The sequence below is a fragment of the Piliocolobus tephrosceles genome, chromosome 10, assembly GCF_002776525.5.
Source record: "Piliocolobus tephrosceles isolate RC106 chromosome 10, ASM277652v3, whole genome shotgun sequence".
NCBI classification, from domain to species: Eukaryota; Metazoa; Chordata; class Mammalia; order Primates; family Cercopithecidae; genus Piliocolobus; species Piliocolobus tephrosceles.
The window spans coordinates 2,947,165-2,962,605 of NC_045443.1; the positions used below are offsets into that span (position 1 = coordinate 2,947,165).

The 15,441-nt window shown below is 52.6% G+C and overlaps 1 protein-coding gene across 1 annotated transcript in view; it reads left to right on the top strand.

Moving 5' to 3' along the window:
* The window catches only part of CACNA1C (calcium voltage-gated channel subunit alpha1 C), a 640,117-nt gene that overhangs the window by 540,401 nt on the left and 84,275 nt on the right, over positions 1 to 15,441 (top strand). The window contains exons 23-30 of the mRNA XM_026447798.1: positions 3,736 to 3,842; positions 6,948 to 7,035; positions 7,529 to 7,636; positions 9,045 to 9,097; positions 9,411 to 9,557; positions 10,981 to 11,182; positions 13,025 to 13,183; positions 13,792 to 13,902. Coding sequence (XP_026303583.1) covers positions 3,736 to 3,842; positions 6,948 to 7,035; positions 7,529 to 7,636; positions 9,045 to 9,097; positions 9,411 to 9,557; positions 10,981 to 11,182; positions 13,025 to 13,183; positions 13,792 to 13,902 — 975 coding nt within the window. The remainder of the gene's footprint in view (positions 1 to 3,735; positions 3,843 to 6,947; positions 7,036 to 7,528; positions 7,637 to 9,044; positions 9,098 to 9,410; positions 9,558 to 10,980; positions 11,183 to 13,024; positions 13,184 to 13,791; positions 13,903 to 15,441) is intronic.

Consider the following 15,441-nt stretch of genomic DNA (forward strand, 5'->3'; position numbering starts at 1 on the left):
GTGTGAGTTCCATGGCCTCGGGGAACGTGTGCTCCTTTCTGAGCAAGGAGGTAGATTCTACCCTCTTCCCAAACAAAAGGACTGAGGCTCTGAAGTCCATGCTTCAGCTTTAGCTTCTTCCTGCGAGACTAGCCTGGGACTCCCCCTCCCAAGGAGTCCAGAATCCCTTGTCATCCTCTTGCTGTGGTCAGTGCAAGCTGAAGTCCACACCTAACTGATGCCACTGCCAGCTGCAGGCCTTTCCTTCCCTGATGAGACTCCCTCATCATGGCCCAGCCTGTTGATGGACAAGACAGTTCAGTCACATCCAAATACAAATTGATTGGGGCAGTTTTTGTGTGCCTTCCCCTGTGTCCTTGTCCCCAGGATACTCAGGTGTCCCCAGCTTCCATCCCTGGTTCCCGCTAGCCAAGTATGTGATTCAGAGTTTTCTTTTCTGCTCATGGAAAGTCGATCTGACCAGGCTCTGGCTCCTGGAGGTCGGGAGAGGGAACCGAAAGTGGTGTGGCTGCACTAAGATGCACTGCAGCAAAACCTCTTTTCCATGGTGAGCTGCTTTGATTCCTGGACTTCAGATGCAGGGAGGCACACAGACACCAGACCCTTTCCTAGGACAAGAGAAGCTCTGAGGCCCAATTCTCAGTGCCCTTCTCCAGAGCTGCCCTTGTGGATTTCAATGGTGCTATTTCTCCTTCGGGATTGCCATACAAGCCAAAGTGAAAGGTCTCTTTGCAACCATTGTCATGGCAAGGTCCTTCCCTCCCCTCCATCCCCTCCCTCTTCTACTCTCTTCTATGCTCAGCATGCTTCTCGATAGAAACCCCAATGCCGGAACACCTCCCTGTACCTCCTTCCCACTGGGTCGTCTTCCTGGCCTAAGGCCCAGTGTCGTGTTGTGGCACAGATGATCGCGGCTGTCCAAGGGGGACATTTAGCACAAGGAACAGTGGAAGGGCCTGGAGATGTTTGGCCTGAAAAAGGAAAGGCTTGTAGGCCCACAACAGTTGGCCTGAGTAATACAAGGGACTGTCACATAGAAGAGGAAGAAGGAGGCCAGGTGCGGTGGCTCAAGCCTGTAATCCCAGCACTTTGGGAGGCCGAGGCGGGTGGATCACGAGGTCAGGAGATCGAGACCATCCTGGCTAACATGGTGAAATCCCGTCTCTACTAAAAATACAAAAAATTAGCCAGGCGCAGTGGCGGGCGCCTGTAGTCCCAGCTACTCGGGAGGCTGAGGCAGGAGAATGCGGGAACCCGGGAGGCGGAGCTTGCAGTGAGCTGAGATCCGGCCACTGCACTCCAGCCTGGGTGACACAGCGAGACTCCATCTCAAAAAAAAAAAGAAGAGGAAGAAGGTAGAATCAGGACCCATGAGTAGAAATCACAGGTTTCCTAACTAGGAGAGCTGCCTGCAGAGGCAGGGATGGCCCATGGTTGAACAGAGAGCTTTCCTACCCTCCCAGGCAGAGCCAGCGAGCCACATCCCATTCCTTTCCTTCCTCAGGATAGAAGCTCCCCAGCAAGGGCCGCTTCCCAAGTAATGGTGTGGGATTAGGAAAGCAGGACCCAGGTGGCTGGCAGTCGGAAAACAGGGTCAAAGAGGGACAGTTAGCACGGGGCACCTGAGCCTGGCTTCTCCTGATGTCCTGAATGCCACAGATGACTTTCAAGTAAATGCTCTGTTTTCCCCATGTCCGTTTGCCCTTTCTCGTGCAGCCACTCTTCCTCTGGCCCTGGGTGCATCCTCCCACCGCCCCCACATGCACACACATGCACTTGCTCAAGTGTTGGTCTCATTTGAGGGTCCCCAGACAAAACAGGAGCCCAAAACCAGAGGACAGAGCCGGCACTCTGAGCCTCACTAGTCCACCCCTCTGAGGAAGGCTTTCCCCCGAGCGCAGAGGGTTCTGTCAGAGTTCAGCAGTAGCCTCGGAAGATCCAAGCCAGGAGCAGAAAGGAATCAGACCCAGTGCCTTCGTAACACTAAAAGCGAGGTGGCTGGGGAAGGACTGGCTTTCTGCAGGCACAGAGGGCTGTTCAGTTAATGTGAACTGTGGGAGCCTGCTGAGTCCAGTCTTGGGGGGTCCCAGGTCTTCACTGAGAGGCAGAGAGGCAAGCCTTCCAGATGGTGGGCCTTCTGGAACTATACTCCCTTGCATCTTTTATATAATCTACCCACTTCTAAAAATCATTGCCCAACACAGGTGCCTGAGTCCTGTGGGACCCCCTGCTGCAAGAGATAAATGGAAAGAATTAGGTTGCAAGAGCTATTTTTGCCCATTTCCCCCTGTGTTTGCTTTTGAATGGCTCTGCGGACACTCTGCCCTGGGCATGCTCTGATTCCAAAGCGATTAACTGGGCCCCAGATGACCAGGGAGCCTTGCTCCCCTTCTCCACCGTCAGTTCCACATTTTTCCCTTTGGCTGATGCTTCCTGTCTGCTGCCTGTCACCGCCCTTATCCTGGATAACCACAGGCCCTTATGCAAGTCGGCAAAATGAGAAAGGCTATAAAGGCGGTTTGTTGAGCGCCTGCAGTGCACAGCTTTACACCAGGCTCAGAGGGTGGTAATAATGGCCAAGTCCTGTAACAGTCATCATCATCTTGTGTGTTCTCTTTTAAAAAGTTTCCAAAGGGCTTTCACAAAGCCAGGGGATAGTTTCTTCACTTTACGATGAGAGAACAGAACTTTCCTCATCCAGGAAGCATCCAGAATACAAATCCAGGCTGTAGTGACAGCTCAGCCTTTTATGGGGCTCACTGTGTGCAGGGTGGGTCCTAAGTATTTTACACAGAAGTACCCGCTTGATGCTTACAACCCTGTAGGGTGGGTCGTATCCTCGTTTTCCAGTGAGGAAACTGAGGCACTAAGGGAAGTTGAGTTTCTTGCTCCAGGCCACACAAATAAAATACCACGGGGCTGGGATTCCAGCCCAGGCCGCCTGGCCTCAGAGCCTGTGCTTTTAGCCACGGAGCCTCGTAGCCCCTCTGTTCACACAGTTTTTGCCCTTAAAAAACTCCAGATGCCGTCTAGAAGCAAGACGGGAGAATTGAGTTTAGAATAGTTGGCATCAAGCGTCAGCACCCTTTGAGGCCAGGAAGGGGAAGTACGCTAACTGCCAGAGTCACCACTGGAACTTCTCACCAGGCACCGGGGTCACCAGCTGGCCTAGTTTGCCTCAGACTGAGGCGTTTCCTGGGATACAGGATTTCTGATGATAAAGCAAACCTGGGCAAACCAGGATGGCTGGTACCCTGCTGGGCATGCCCCCCCGCCCCCACCACCACTCCCTGCAGATGCCTGGTGCTGTCAGCTGGCCTAAGGACTCAAGCGTTCGGAGAGGCAGTCGGGACGTGTGCTCCCAGCCCGAGAGCGTCAGGAAAGGACCCTGCAGGCCCGAAGCCATGGACTTGGGATGTGGAGCAGTGGGAAATTAGAGTGGGATGGTGGGGCCCACGTGAAAAGGCTTTGAATGTAGGACTAAAGAGCCTGGCGTGGCCTGGCAGGTGCAAGGAGCCACCCAGAAGTCCTGGGCTGGGAGATTCTTGGGCGATTGTGTGCATGGTAGCAGAACTCTTTCCTTGGCACCATATTGCCGTCTTTGTCCTTCCTGTTCCCCATGGATGGTGCTTGGGACTTGCCCAAGGAATGCTGTGGGAGGAAGGGGTGGTGTGAGGGGTCTCTGGGCTCGGGCTAGGGCCACTCACACTGGTGTTTCTCCGTCCTTCCCTGCAGATGACGGCTTATGGGGCATTTCTGCACAAGGGCTCTTTCTGCCGGAACTACTTCAACATCCTGGACCTGCTGGTGGTCAGCGTGTCCCTCATCTCCTTCGGCATCCAGTGAGTGGGCCCCCTCGGCCCACGACGGGCCATGCAGCTAGCAAGGGGTGCCAGAGAGGACAGCCAAACCCTGGGGGGCCCGCCTGCAGTCCACCGCAGTGTGATGAGAGCGGGGTGGGGCCTCCGAAGCGGTGCATGGCGGCGTTGAGTTCTTGGATCCGTGTCCTCAGTGGTCTGACACTTGGGACAGGTTGATCAGGCGCGAATATGTTTAAATACCTGGGTTTTGCCATGACAGGCAGGGCCAGGCTCAGAAACGGTTAAGAAACGGTTGTCTCCAGGACCTTCCTGCCTCCTCCACCACGGCCCCAGTGCCCTAGGCTGACCTTCAGCAACCCATAGTCTGCCACTACCATGGCCTCCCCTGACCTGAACCCTCCTTTCTCTCCCCTCTGTCTCCAGCCAAAGCACCTCATGTATGAGTGTATGTGTGAATGTGTATATATATGTCTGTGTAAGTGTGGGGTGTATGTGTGCATGTGTGTGTATGTGTGGGGTGTGTGTATATGTGTATGTGTGTTTGTGGATGTGTGGATGTATGCGCTTGTATGCATGTGTTTGTGTGTTTGTGTCTGCATATGTGTCTATATGGGTGTGTATGTGGATGTATATGTGAATGTATGTGCGTATGTATGTGTGTGTATGTGTGTGTGTGTGACTGTATATTTGTGTCTTGTGTGTGTGTATGTATGTGTAAGTGTGTGTGTTTTTCATTTCACTGGGCTGGGGTACAGTCTGGGTGTGAGTTCTAAGAGATCTCCAGGTGACTCCCCTGTACAGCCAAGGTTGCAGACCTCTTTCAGGTGTGGAGGATCTGATTACTAGTTTCTACCAAGTTCTAACAGCTGATAGTGCGAATCCTACACTTTAACTTTCAGAGCACTTCCACATACACGTTCTTCTATGGTCCTCACACACAGAAAACGATGGGGGAGACAGGGCAAGTGTTATTATCATCATTGTATAGATGGGGAATTTGGGGTTCAGGACATCATGACACTTGCTCAAGGTCACACCTATAGTAGAGAAAGGCGTAAATCCCGCGGTTCCTAGATCTCTCCTCCCAAGCGTGTTTTCACGGTCGGCTGAGATCACGCAGGGACCGGGGCCTTGGGAGAGACCCTTTTCTGTGATCATCAATTGTATTGCCCCGTATTTTCTGCCTGGGAGCCTAGAAGTCTAGATTTGAATCCCAGCGTGGCCACTCGATCACTATTTAACCTTGAACGAGGAATTCTTCCTCTTTAGCCTGCGTGTTTCCCATCTGACCTTTAAACCCCTCCCGTTGTAATTCAGTGCAAGCTGACCCCCTCCCAGAGAGACTGTAGGAGAGACACAGTGAGAGACAGGAGTGGCCTTTGCATCTCTTGGAATAAAAGAGCTATGCGCCAGAGAAATCGGATCTTTCCGCCAGCCCCTCTTGAGCACATCATCCTGACCACACAAAGCATGAAATCAGCACTTGCTGGCCTGCCATTCATTGTTCAGGTCCCAAGGCAAGTATGAGGCTCTCTAAAAGCTTGAGAGGCTGTCTCAGGTAGTTAGCCTGTGAGGGTTAGGATGTACTCCACAGCCGCTCCCCGAGGTGGTATGGTTCATAAGCCCCGCCTGGGTAGGACGGACAGCTCCAAAAACCATCCAGGCATCTTGCTCAGGGGCCTGTCTCCTGCTGTCTCCGTCGCACTGGGGAAAAGCAGTATCCTGAGACTCCAAGAAGCTCTGGCTTGGCCTCAGTATCCCGGCAGTGTAGGAGCCAAAGGGCCTTCTGAAGGATCACTAAAAAATCAACCGACAAAAGAAAGGTTAATTGAAGAAAAAGCGTTCACATTTATTTCACGTGTATACACAGAGCCTTCAGAATGCAGACCCAAAGATACAGGGAAAATTGTCCATTTTTATGCTTTGGTTCCAAAAAGTATGGACAGCCATGTAGAAATGTGATTGGACAAGAAGGGTAGGATCTAACGTGAATGGACTGAGTGGGGAACCCAGCAAGGCCTGTTTCTAGGTTCTTCGCCTCTCTGTGAAGCATTCCTTCCTTCTGGGCTGGGGACAGGACCCTGTCTGCAATAGGAGTCTTAGGATCTTCACTCCCACGTGGTAGATCTGATGATTTTTTATGGCCAGTTTTTATACAGAAAAACAGAGGGAAAATTTGAGTAATATTTTTAGGTTGTGTGGCTGGCTTTCAGGAAACGGAGTTCTGGGTTCTGGCTTCTTGACCCATCTTGAAGAAGAGGGGTTCTAGTGTCTATGGCTAGCCTCGGAGGAGAAGGGGACTGAGACAGGAGGGCAAGAGAAGTTCAGAGAAAAACTTGTGCTTCCGAGACTGCTTCTAAGGCAGTCGTTTCGGGGTGTTGTTTCCTGAGCCCCAACAGTAAAGCCCACCCTTCCTTGGAGTCCTGAATGTGCTCTGGGTGAGTTTTAGGTGTAGGTGCCAGGGGCAACTGTCTAGGGTATGTGTTTGGAGATACACACTAAGAAATCTCCTCCCCATGCCCATCACCTCCAGCCACAAGGCCCGAGATCCCACTGTTAGTACGGCATTCTTTTAAGTGTAATGATGTCTTCAGCAGGCGTCATGATAAAAGGTACCCTTTAGGCAGTTTATCAAGCACACAGCTAGGTGATTTACATGGAACTCTTATATAACCCTTGCAAAGACCTTCTGAGCTGATTACAGACCCATTTTACAGATAAAGAAACTAGAGCTCAGAAAATTGAGGAAATTTGTCCTCAGTGCCTTGGCTAGCAAGTGCCTGTGCTGGGCTCTGAATTCCCATGGCCTCGCTCTGGATTTCTTCTGTGACGCTGTGGGTGCCCCTGCAAGTAGCACAGTACATGGCTAATGACCTGCCTTGAGCCACCTTGCGTATTATTTATTCACCCACAGGAAAGCCCCAGGGTTATAGGCAAGCTCCAGGCTCTCACGGGGTGGGAGACAGGAGTAGATAGTGGCCCCAGAATGCAGACGTCCCCAAGATGAGCTTTACGTTTTCTCAGGTTTGCCTGGGATTCACCTGTCAGGACGCTCCCTTACCGCATTATTTTTGCTCCCCCCAGAAACAGGAGGAGCTTACTACCCTGCCTGTTTCCCTCTCCCAGGTCCAGTGCAATCAATGTCGTGAAGATCTTGCGAGTCCTGCGAGTACTCCGGCCCCTGAGGGCTATCAACAGGGCCAAGGGGCTAAAGGTAAGTTGAGGGCGTGGGTAGGGAGGCACCAGCCAGCCCACTGGGGAGTGGGAGCTCCACAGAGGTGAGGGGTGGGTTGGAAGGAGGAGATGATGGTCAGGCCAAGTGGCTGCCATGTGGGGTCCCGGACACTGGTACCACTGCATGTCCCAGATCCGTAATGAACAGAAGAGTGACAGAGGCAGTCATCCAAAGCATCTTCCCTAAGCAGAACGTGCCAAAGGGAGATCCCATGAAAACCCTGGGCCCCTGTGGTGCCGGCGTCCCTATATTCCTTCCATGGGAAGATGGGAGGTCGGCAGGGCTTTTGTCCTTGTAGTCACGGAGAGCCCAGTGGGGGCCTTTGCATCCCATTAGGGTCCATCACTTCCCATGTGCCCCTCTCAGCCCAATGACTCCCCCTTGTGGCAAACGGGCTGCCCCTGCTACCTCCTGGAAAGGCTCCTGGCATCTCCTGGAGCCACGTCTCTCTCCCCGTCCCTTCCCACTGCAGCATGTGGTTCAGTGTGTGTTTGTCGCTATCCGGACCATCGGGAACATCGTGATTGTCACCACCCTGCTGCAGTTCATGTTCGCCTGCATCGGGGTCCAGCTCTTCAAGGTAAAGTCTGGGCTCCGCTGTGGTCCTGCTTCCTCCCCTCCCATCAGCATTCCCGGGGAAGGGAGCTGGCAGATACAGGACAAACAAGACAGTGGTCTGGGCCAGACTTGGCCTGGATGTAACCTCCACCTGCAGCCCAACTCCAGCTTCAGACCAGGGGAGGGAGGCGCTGGAAGGCGGTATCGGGCCAGCAGGCCAGAGGCCCCTCACCCTCTCCACTTCACCTGCCCTTCAGGTCACTGCCCTTCCTTCTAGAAAGAGAGGGAGAGGGACTTTCATCCTGTGGAAGCTCTGTGTCAGTCACTTGCTTAAAGCCTGCAGCAGACCATCCTGGCTAACACGGTGAAACCCCGTCTCTACTAAAAAATACAAAAAACTAGCCGGGCGAGGTGGCGGGCGCCTGTAGTCCCAGCTACTCGGGAGGCTGAGGCAGGAGAATGGCATGAACCCGGGGGGCGGAGTTTGCAGTGAGCTGAGATCCGGCCACCGCACTCCAGCCTGGGCGACAGAGCGAGACTCCGTCTCAAAAAAAAAAAAAAAAAAAAAAAAAGCCTGCAGCAGTGACCTATTACCAACAGCATCACCATCACGTCCCTGCTACACCACCCAGCTTTCAGAGCCCTGTACCTGTCAAAGTCAGCTCCCGCTGCTTCCTGCAGCACCCCTCAGCTACAATGAGGCCAGTGCCCTCCTTGGATTCTGGTCTTTTTTGTCCTCACCCTTTTAGTTCTGCTATTCTCCCACCTAGAGCATTCTCCCCTGCCACCCCACCCCCCGCACTGTGTAGACTCCCATCTAATTCATCCCTCTGAGTCCGGCTCCACTTCTCCCTCCCTGGCAAGACCTTCCTGGAGAGTACAGCTCCCATGCACCTGAGCTCCCGTTTTTGCATTGCAGGGCTACTTGCAGCACTGGTGTCTGTATTCACCACTGTTTTGTGCATGTGAGTCAGGCCCTGCGCATCTGGATTCTGCACTTTTGTTTTGTTTTTTGTTTTGTTTTGTTTTGTTTTTGATACAGAGTCTTGCTCTGTCGCCCAGGCTGGAGTGCAGTGGCGCGATCTCAGCTCACTGCAAGCTCTGCCTCCTGGGTTCACACCATTCTCCTGCCTCAGCCTCCTGAGTAGCTGGGACTGCAGGCGCCCGCCACCTCGCCCGGCTAATTTTTTGTATTTTCAGTAGAGACGGGGTTTCACCACTCACAGGATGGTCTCCATCTCCTGACCTTGTGATCCGCCCGCCTCAGCCCCCCAAAGTGCTGGGATTACAGGTGTGAGCCACCGCACCCAGCCGAATTCTATGCTTTTTGTCCCTAGCACAGTGCTGGGCTATGGAGGTGCTCACTAATTGTTTTTGGATTGACTCATTGATTACTGAACATCTCTAATACTCTGTTCTCTGCCTTCCAGGGAAAGCTGTACACCTGTTCAGACAGTTCCAAGCAGACAGAGGCGGAATGCAAGTGAGTGGAGGTGGGAGGGCTGCCAGGGTCATGGCCAGTCAGCCCCAGGAGGCTGGAGGCTTGACCAGAAAGGAGGGACAGCTCATTTTCTAGGACTGCAGTGGCACCTGGACTTTTGCCTGTGTGTAATCTGGCCTCACGGACACAATGCATAGCATTTTTTCTTCCTGAAGTTTCTGCCCACTGAAGCTCCTCCCATGGCTGGAACTGTGAAGGTCAAGCCACGCAGTCCCGTCCCACCCAGCATTCAGGGTGACTGGCGGGCGTGAGGGAAGATGGGAGACCCCAGAGTAAACTCCTTCTCCTTTCTCAGGGGCAACTACATCACGTACAAAGACGGGGAGGTTGACCACCCCATCATCCAACCCCGCAGCTGGGAGAACAGCAAGTTTGACTTTGACAATGTTCTGGCAGCCATGATGGCCCTCTTCACCGTCTCCACCTTCGAAGGGTGGCCAGAGTGAGTATGCAAACCAAGGCCTCATGAACCCTGCCATTCAAGGGCCTGCCATTCAAGGGCCTGCCATTCAACTGCCTGCCATTCAAGGGCCAGTACTGACTTTCCAGCCCAACCCCACGTTGTGTTCATGTCCCACACTCCTTCCGAACGTCATACTTACCTGGGTCCTCCTCAGGCAGTGAGGTGTCTTTCTAGAACAACTTATAGTCCACTGTCACTGTGGAAACACAGGCTCTTCCTTCTCTAGAAGATGTCAAGAAACTCCCACCAAAAATGACCTTTTTTTAGCCCTCTCTCCAACCTCAGCATGAGCCACAATGTCAGAGGTCTCTGTCATTACCCTTCTGGCATCTGGGAGTTGGGTGTGGGGAGAGCTTCTCCAAGTGCGGGCCCTGTGGTCACCATAGAATTCAAAATTACCACCACTCCCAGCGTGCCCTTCATTGGGGTAAAGATGGCTGAGATATCTGTATTAACTGGACCCCGGTCTCCTTAGAAAAAGCCTTGCCTATATTTACAGAGGATAGTAAGAAAGGGATGGAAGCCTGGGCCCCACTTCCTCTGCAGAGGCAATGCGTTTGTGCCTAGAGCAGCCCATGGCCCTTGCACACTGTGTCACCTCTACCAGGCAGCTTCCCATCAGGTCCTTATATCTTTGTATAGACACCTGTTTTTCTCCCAATGTATATTCCAGTGAAATTAGAATCTGAAAGTCAGAAAATTCTAAATGTTTCTAAGTCAACAGCAATGCATGGATCTTAAGTGAGAGTCATCATTATTATGTGGTAAAATATAGGTGATAGAGAATAACCAAGTGCTGTGCAGGGCTACGGAGGAAGGGAAAGAGATAATCCCTGTCCATGAAGAATAACAAGCTCCATAGGGCATAGAGCCAGGCTCAAATGACTGGCATATGTATGTAAACTGCTTAAGTCTAAAACCAGACCATTGGTAGTGATCAGAGTAGCATGGGTCATGTGAGTGTTTTTATCTAAGTGGATATTTGCTCTCGGAGAAGTTTATTTTACATTCCCTCTAACATCCTCTGAGTCCAGCCAGTTTGCAAAGCTGTCTCAATATTTACCAATATTTCCAGTATTTGAAATCAATGCCCATGACTCATGTTACATTTAAATAGCTCTTCACAGTTTCAAAACACCTTCCTATACATTATTCTAACTTCCCTGCAAGGTAGGAAAGTTGGGAATTATTGTCTCCAATTTACAAATGAAGAATCTGAGTCTCAGAGAGGTTAAGAGCTTTGCCCAAGGTCACACAGCCAGTAAGTGGCCGAGCTGGGACTCCAGCCCAGAGCTGTCTCCTGCACCCTGACCCCTGGGATCCCTGGAGCAGTGGTGCCATCCTTCCGCAGAGGGGACCCTGCTTCTCCAGCTCCCTCTGTGGGACCTGTCTCCTCCTGCAGGCTGCTGTACCGCTCCATCGACTCCCACACCGAAGACAGGGGTCCCATCTACAACTACCGCGTGGAGATCTCCATCTTCTTCATCATCTACATCATCATCATCGCCTTCTTCATGATGAACATCTTTGTGGGCTTCGTCATTGTCACCTTCCAGGAGCAGGGGGAGCAGGAGTACAAGAACTGTGAGCTGGACAAGAACCAGGTAGCTTCCTAGGAAGGAGCGGAGGGAAGCGGGGCCCGTGGAGGGAATGGCCGCCTGCAGCCCACCCCGCAGAGGAACTGCATCAGGGAGAGGCTGTGCAGATACTGAGATCATCTCTACTTCTCAACCAGAGTGGGCTCTCAGTCTTTTGGAGGGACCTGTGCAAAAGAAATGCATATTCCCTCAAACCCCAGATCTGGCAAATGTGCTCAGCCCACAAATATCTGTGAAGCTTCTACTTAAGGATACTCTGAAAGGTTTTGTCAAAAAAAAAAAAAAAAAAAAAAAAAAATCTCATGCCCTATCTAGAAGTTAACAAGTTAGAAGGACCCAATTGGGTCGGCACCATTGATACGGAGGAGAGGAACTAGAACTACGAGGGAGTGAGGGCTTTTGGGGTGGGGAACAGGACGGCTTCAGGAAACCACTCTTCTATGGTTTCTTAAGTAAAACCCAGAGGACTCTGTGGGAGGTGGGGGCAGGAAAGAGGCTGAAGTGGGAGTGAGATGGGGATGCCAAGTATCGTGACAGGTTCTGGTAGCCGTGGAGCTGGCAGTGCCGTGGCTGAGTCAGGAAGCTGTTAGGGTGGGAGGTAGGTGTAGTGCCTCAGGTCTGTTCCCCAGCTCGGCTCCCACTGGGTCTGTGGGGAAGCACATCCCTGTCTGTGAATAAGGAGTGCCCACGGGAAGGAATGCAGCATGGCGTGCCCCTTGTGACCCTCACCAGGCCAGCCAATCTCCTGTGGGTCTTCACGTCTACATCTCAGGCATAGACTCACTCTGCTGGCTGCTGCGTGGACCCTGGATTGAAAGAAGACAGGAAAGAGGGGAGGCCAGTTAGAAAGTGGAAATGAGAGAGGATTAGACCCCGATCTCATATCAGGTTAACAATGATAGCGATGGAAAGAATAGGAGGAGGTAAAAGCGTTAAGGCTCAGGCACTGGACACCGGGACTGGGGGTTTGAGAAGAGGCTGGGGAGATTCCCCAGTTCCTGATCCGGAAGCCTGGGCAAAGTGCAGAGAAATGGACTGGCTCTTTGCCAGAGTCCCAAGAATCTAGTTAGCCCAGAATCTTCTTCCCTCTCAGTGAACTGTGTTTTTCCATCTTACGGACACTGGCAAATAAGAAAGATTGATTTAGCTGGCCAGGCACGGTGGCTCATGCCTGTAATACCAGCACTTTGGGAGGCCAAGGTGGGTGGATCACTTGAGGCCAGGAGTTTGAGAACAGCCTGGCCAACATGGCAAAACCCCATCTCTACTAAAAATACAAAAAATTAGCTGGACGTGATGACACGTGCCTGTAATCACAGCTACTCGGGAGGCTGAGGCAGGAGAATCACTTGAGCCTGGGAGACAGAGGTTGCAGTGAGCCGAGATTATACCACTGCACTCCAGCCCACTGGATTTAGGACAGGAAAGAAAAACTGAGGAGAGAAGTACCCAAGGAAGGTTTGTGGCATGGGATGTAATCAGTGAGAAGCCCAGCTGTCAGTGGGTCAGCAAGCACATTCTTAGCGATGCCAACTCCCTCCTGAGGCACATGAAGGCATCACCAGGCGGAGGAAAGGAGATGTGTGGTCCCTGCCTAGGACCTTGATATGGGGATTTGACAAGAAGGGGCTCTCTCCTTGATTAAGGGGGCCGTGGAAGAATCGAGGCATTTTCCAAATAACATCTCCCACCTGTAAGTGAGCCAGAGCAGCCAATGATTTCTCTGACTTCTGGAGAACCCCACCCCGCAGTGTGTGGTTTCATTCACATCCCACACTTCTCTGCCAGCTCCCCCCACACCCTCCAGGTAACTAACCCCACTCTTCCCATCCTCCACCACCCTCCCAGCGACAGTGTGTGGAATACGCCCTCAAGGCCCGGCCCCTGCGGAGGTATATCCCCAAGAACCAGCACCAGTACAAAGTGTGGTACGTGGTCAACTCCACCTACTTCGAGTACCTGATGTTCGTCCTCATCCTGCTCAACACCATCTGCCTGGCCATGCAGGTCAGTCCAAGGGGGAGCACAGCCACGGTGCTGCAGGAGGGAGGCATGCCATGGGGATGGAAAGCGTAATGGAGCGGCAGGCAGCTCAGTGCATCGCCTTCCTGGTCGCCAAGGGAGGCAGCTGGAGAAAGATGAATGTTCCCTGTCAAGGATGTGCTCCTCTCTGGGCCTTAGGGAAGAATCCATGGCACCCTGAGCTGATCAATGGAGAGAGGGGAGGAGATGGAGAAGGGAGGGAGTGAGCTGGACGCATTCGTTGTTGCGGGGAAGGCGTGGCGTGTGGAGGTGGGCTCTGCATCCACCCGTCTTCAGGGACAGAGCTTGTTCCCAAGCTCTCTTGAGTGCCGGAAGTCTCCATAAAGTCGTCAACGGCCAACCAGGGAATGAACACAGATGTGTTAGATGTGTTCAGAGATGGTAGAGCAGGGAAGAGCTTGGAGTTCTCCTGAGTCCTCCTGACTGCCCACAGAGGGGTGGGTGGCCCTCTGGGGTTGGGTTCGAGGAAGGTCTTGCTGAGACAAGGGCCTCCGAGAAGGGTGGGCAAAAGGTGGGGAGGAGGAGAGACCTCCCTGCCCCATGTTCACAGCTCCTCCCCTCTCCTGATGCAGCACTACGGCCAGAGCTGCCTGTTCAAAATCGCCATGAACATCCTCAACATGCTCTTCACCGGTCTCTTCACCGTGGAGATGATCCTGAAGCTCATTGCCTTCAAACCCAAGGTAGGCCTCTGAGAAAGACCTTTGATTCACAGGCATCGGGGTGGACAGGACGGGGAGGTGGGGTGCAGGTATTGAAGGCAGAATCGGGGGAAGAGGGAAAAAGACATCGGTGAAAGACCATCCCTGCTCCAATGATCAGTGCTCCAACTCCTCCACCTGCCCAGAGCTGAACCAGGCCAACTCCAGGAAACCCTCTCAGCTCTCGGTGTTGACCCTGGCTGGGATGCACAAGCTGCAGATTCCTCGCTGAGCTGAACCTCTGAGCCTCTCCTGGGAGAGGCAGGTGATGGTCTTTCTCCTATGTCCCATCCTCTAGTACATAACCTGTTAATAGAAGAAACTATGCCCATAGACTGGCAGACCAAACCTCTCTGGGTCCAGCCCCCCAGATCCACTCAGGCCTCTGTTCCACCCTCCTCCCATTTCATCAGCCACACAGACCAACCTCATATAAAACATTCAGCCAGGGCTGGATTTGCTCAGGGCTCAGGGCTACAGCCTATGAGCACTCCTGTGCCCTGCCTCAGAGGCTATGGCATTGCTGCTTACACGCTCTGGGGCAGGAAGAACAATTACCTGCAAATTTCTCTGCTTTATTCCTCGTTTGTAAGGGCAAGATTAGGCCTGCTCTGCTGAATGAGGCAGGGTCAGAATTCCTGTCCTTTCGATCATCTGTGCCCTTCCTAGCCAGTCACCCCTGCTGTCCTCAGTGGTGGAGGAGCAGACACTGCTGTGAGCCACACCTTCCACCCTGGGCCTCTGTAGATGGATCAGAATCACCGGCATCCACTGGCCGGGATTCACCACCAGGACAGCTGCTTCTGAGGGAGGCTGTAAGAGCAACTGAGCAGCCCCCAGGCTACCATGACACCTTTTGGAGAAGGATGAGAAGGAACGAGTTCTAGGAGCATCGTGCGGTTGCAGACTTGAGACAATCTCTCCAGCCCACGGAGCCTTCTCCTCCCTGCTTTAGTAATTTTCCCAGATGCAACACAGATCAACAGGAGGCCAAGAGCAAGAGTCCCTGGCCGTATTTTCTGTTTTCATTCAAGTTTTTACTGGTCTCAAGATTAACTGGGGGTGGGGGAGGGTCCAGCTTGGCCTTCGAATCCGTGTTCATTGAGGAGATATCCATAGCCTTCTTCACATGAATATTCAACTCACACTTTAGATTCCGTGTCACGTGCTACACATATATCACCGCGTGTCGTCCTCAAAACGTCCCTAGAAAGTAGGTATTAACATCCCTCTGTAGAGAGGGAGGGGGAGTGAGGCTCAAACAATTAAGTGCCCAGTACTCATTGCTCCACTACTAAGAACTGGCAGAACGGAGACTGGAATCTGGCACCTCTGACTTCACTGTATTTTCCACCACACTGAGGTTAGCTAGCATTTTCCCAAGTCAGGTGCTGTGCAGGTATTTTTCAGGAAGAGGGAAACAAGCTTGGAAGGACTTAAAAGACAAGACAGTATTCCTACAATGCAGGTGCTTCTTTCGCTCAAAGAGTGCCTGGGGATCCCAGCTGATTTTCATAGAGT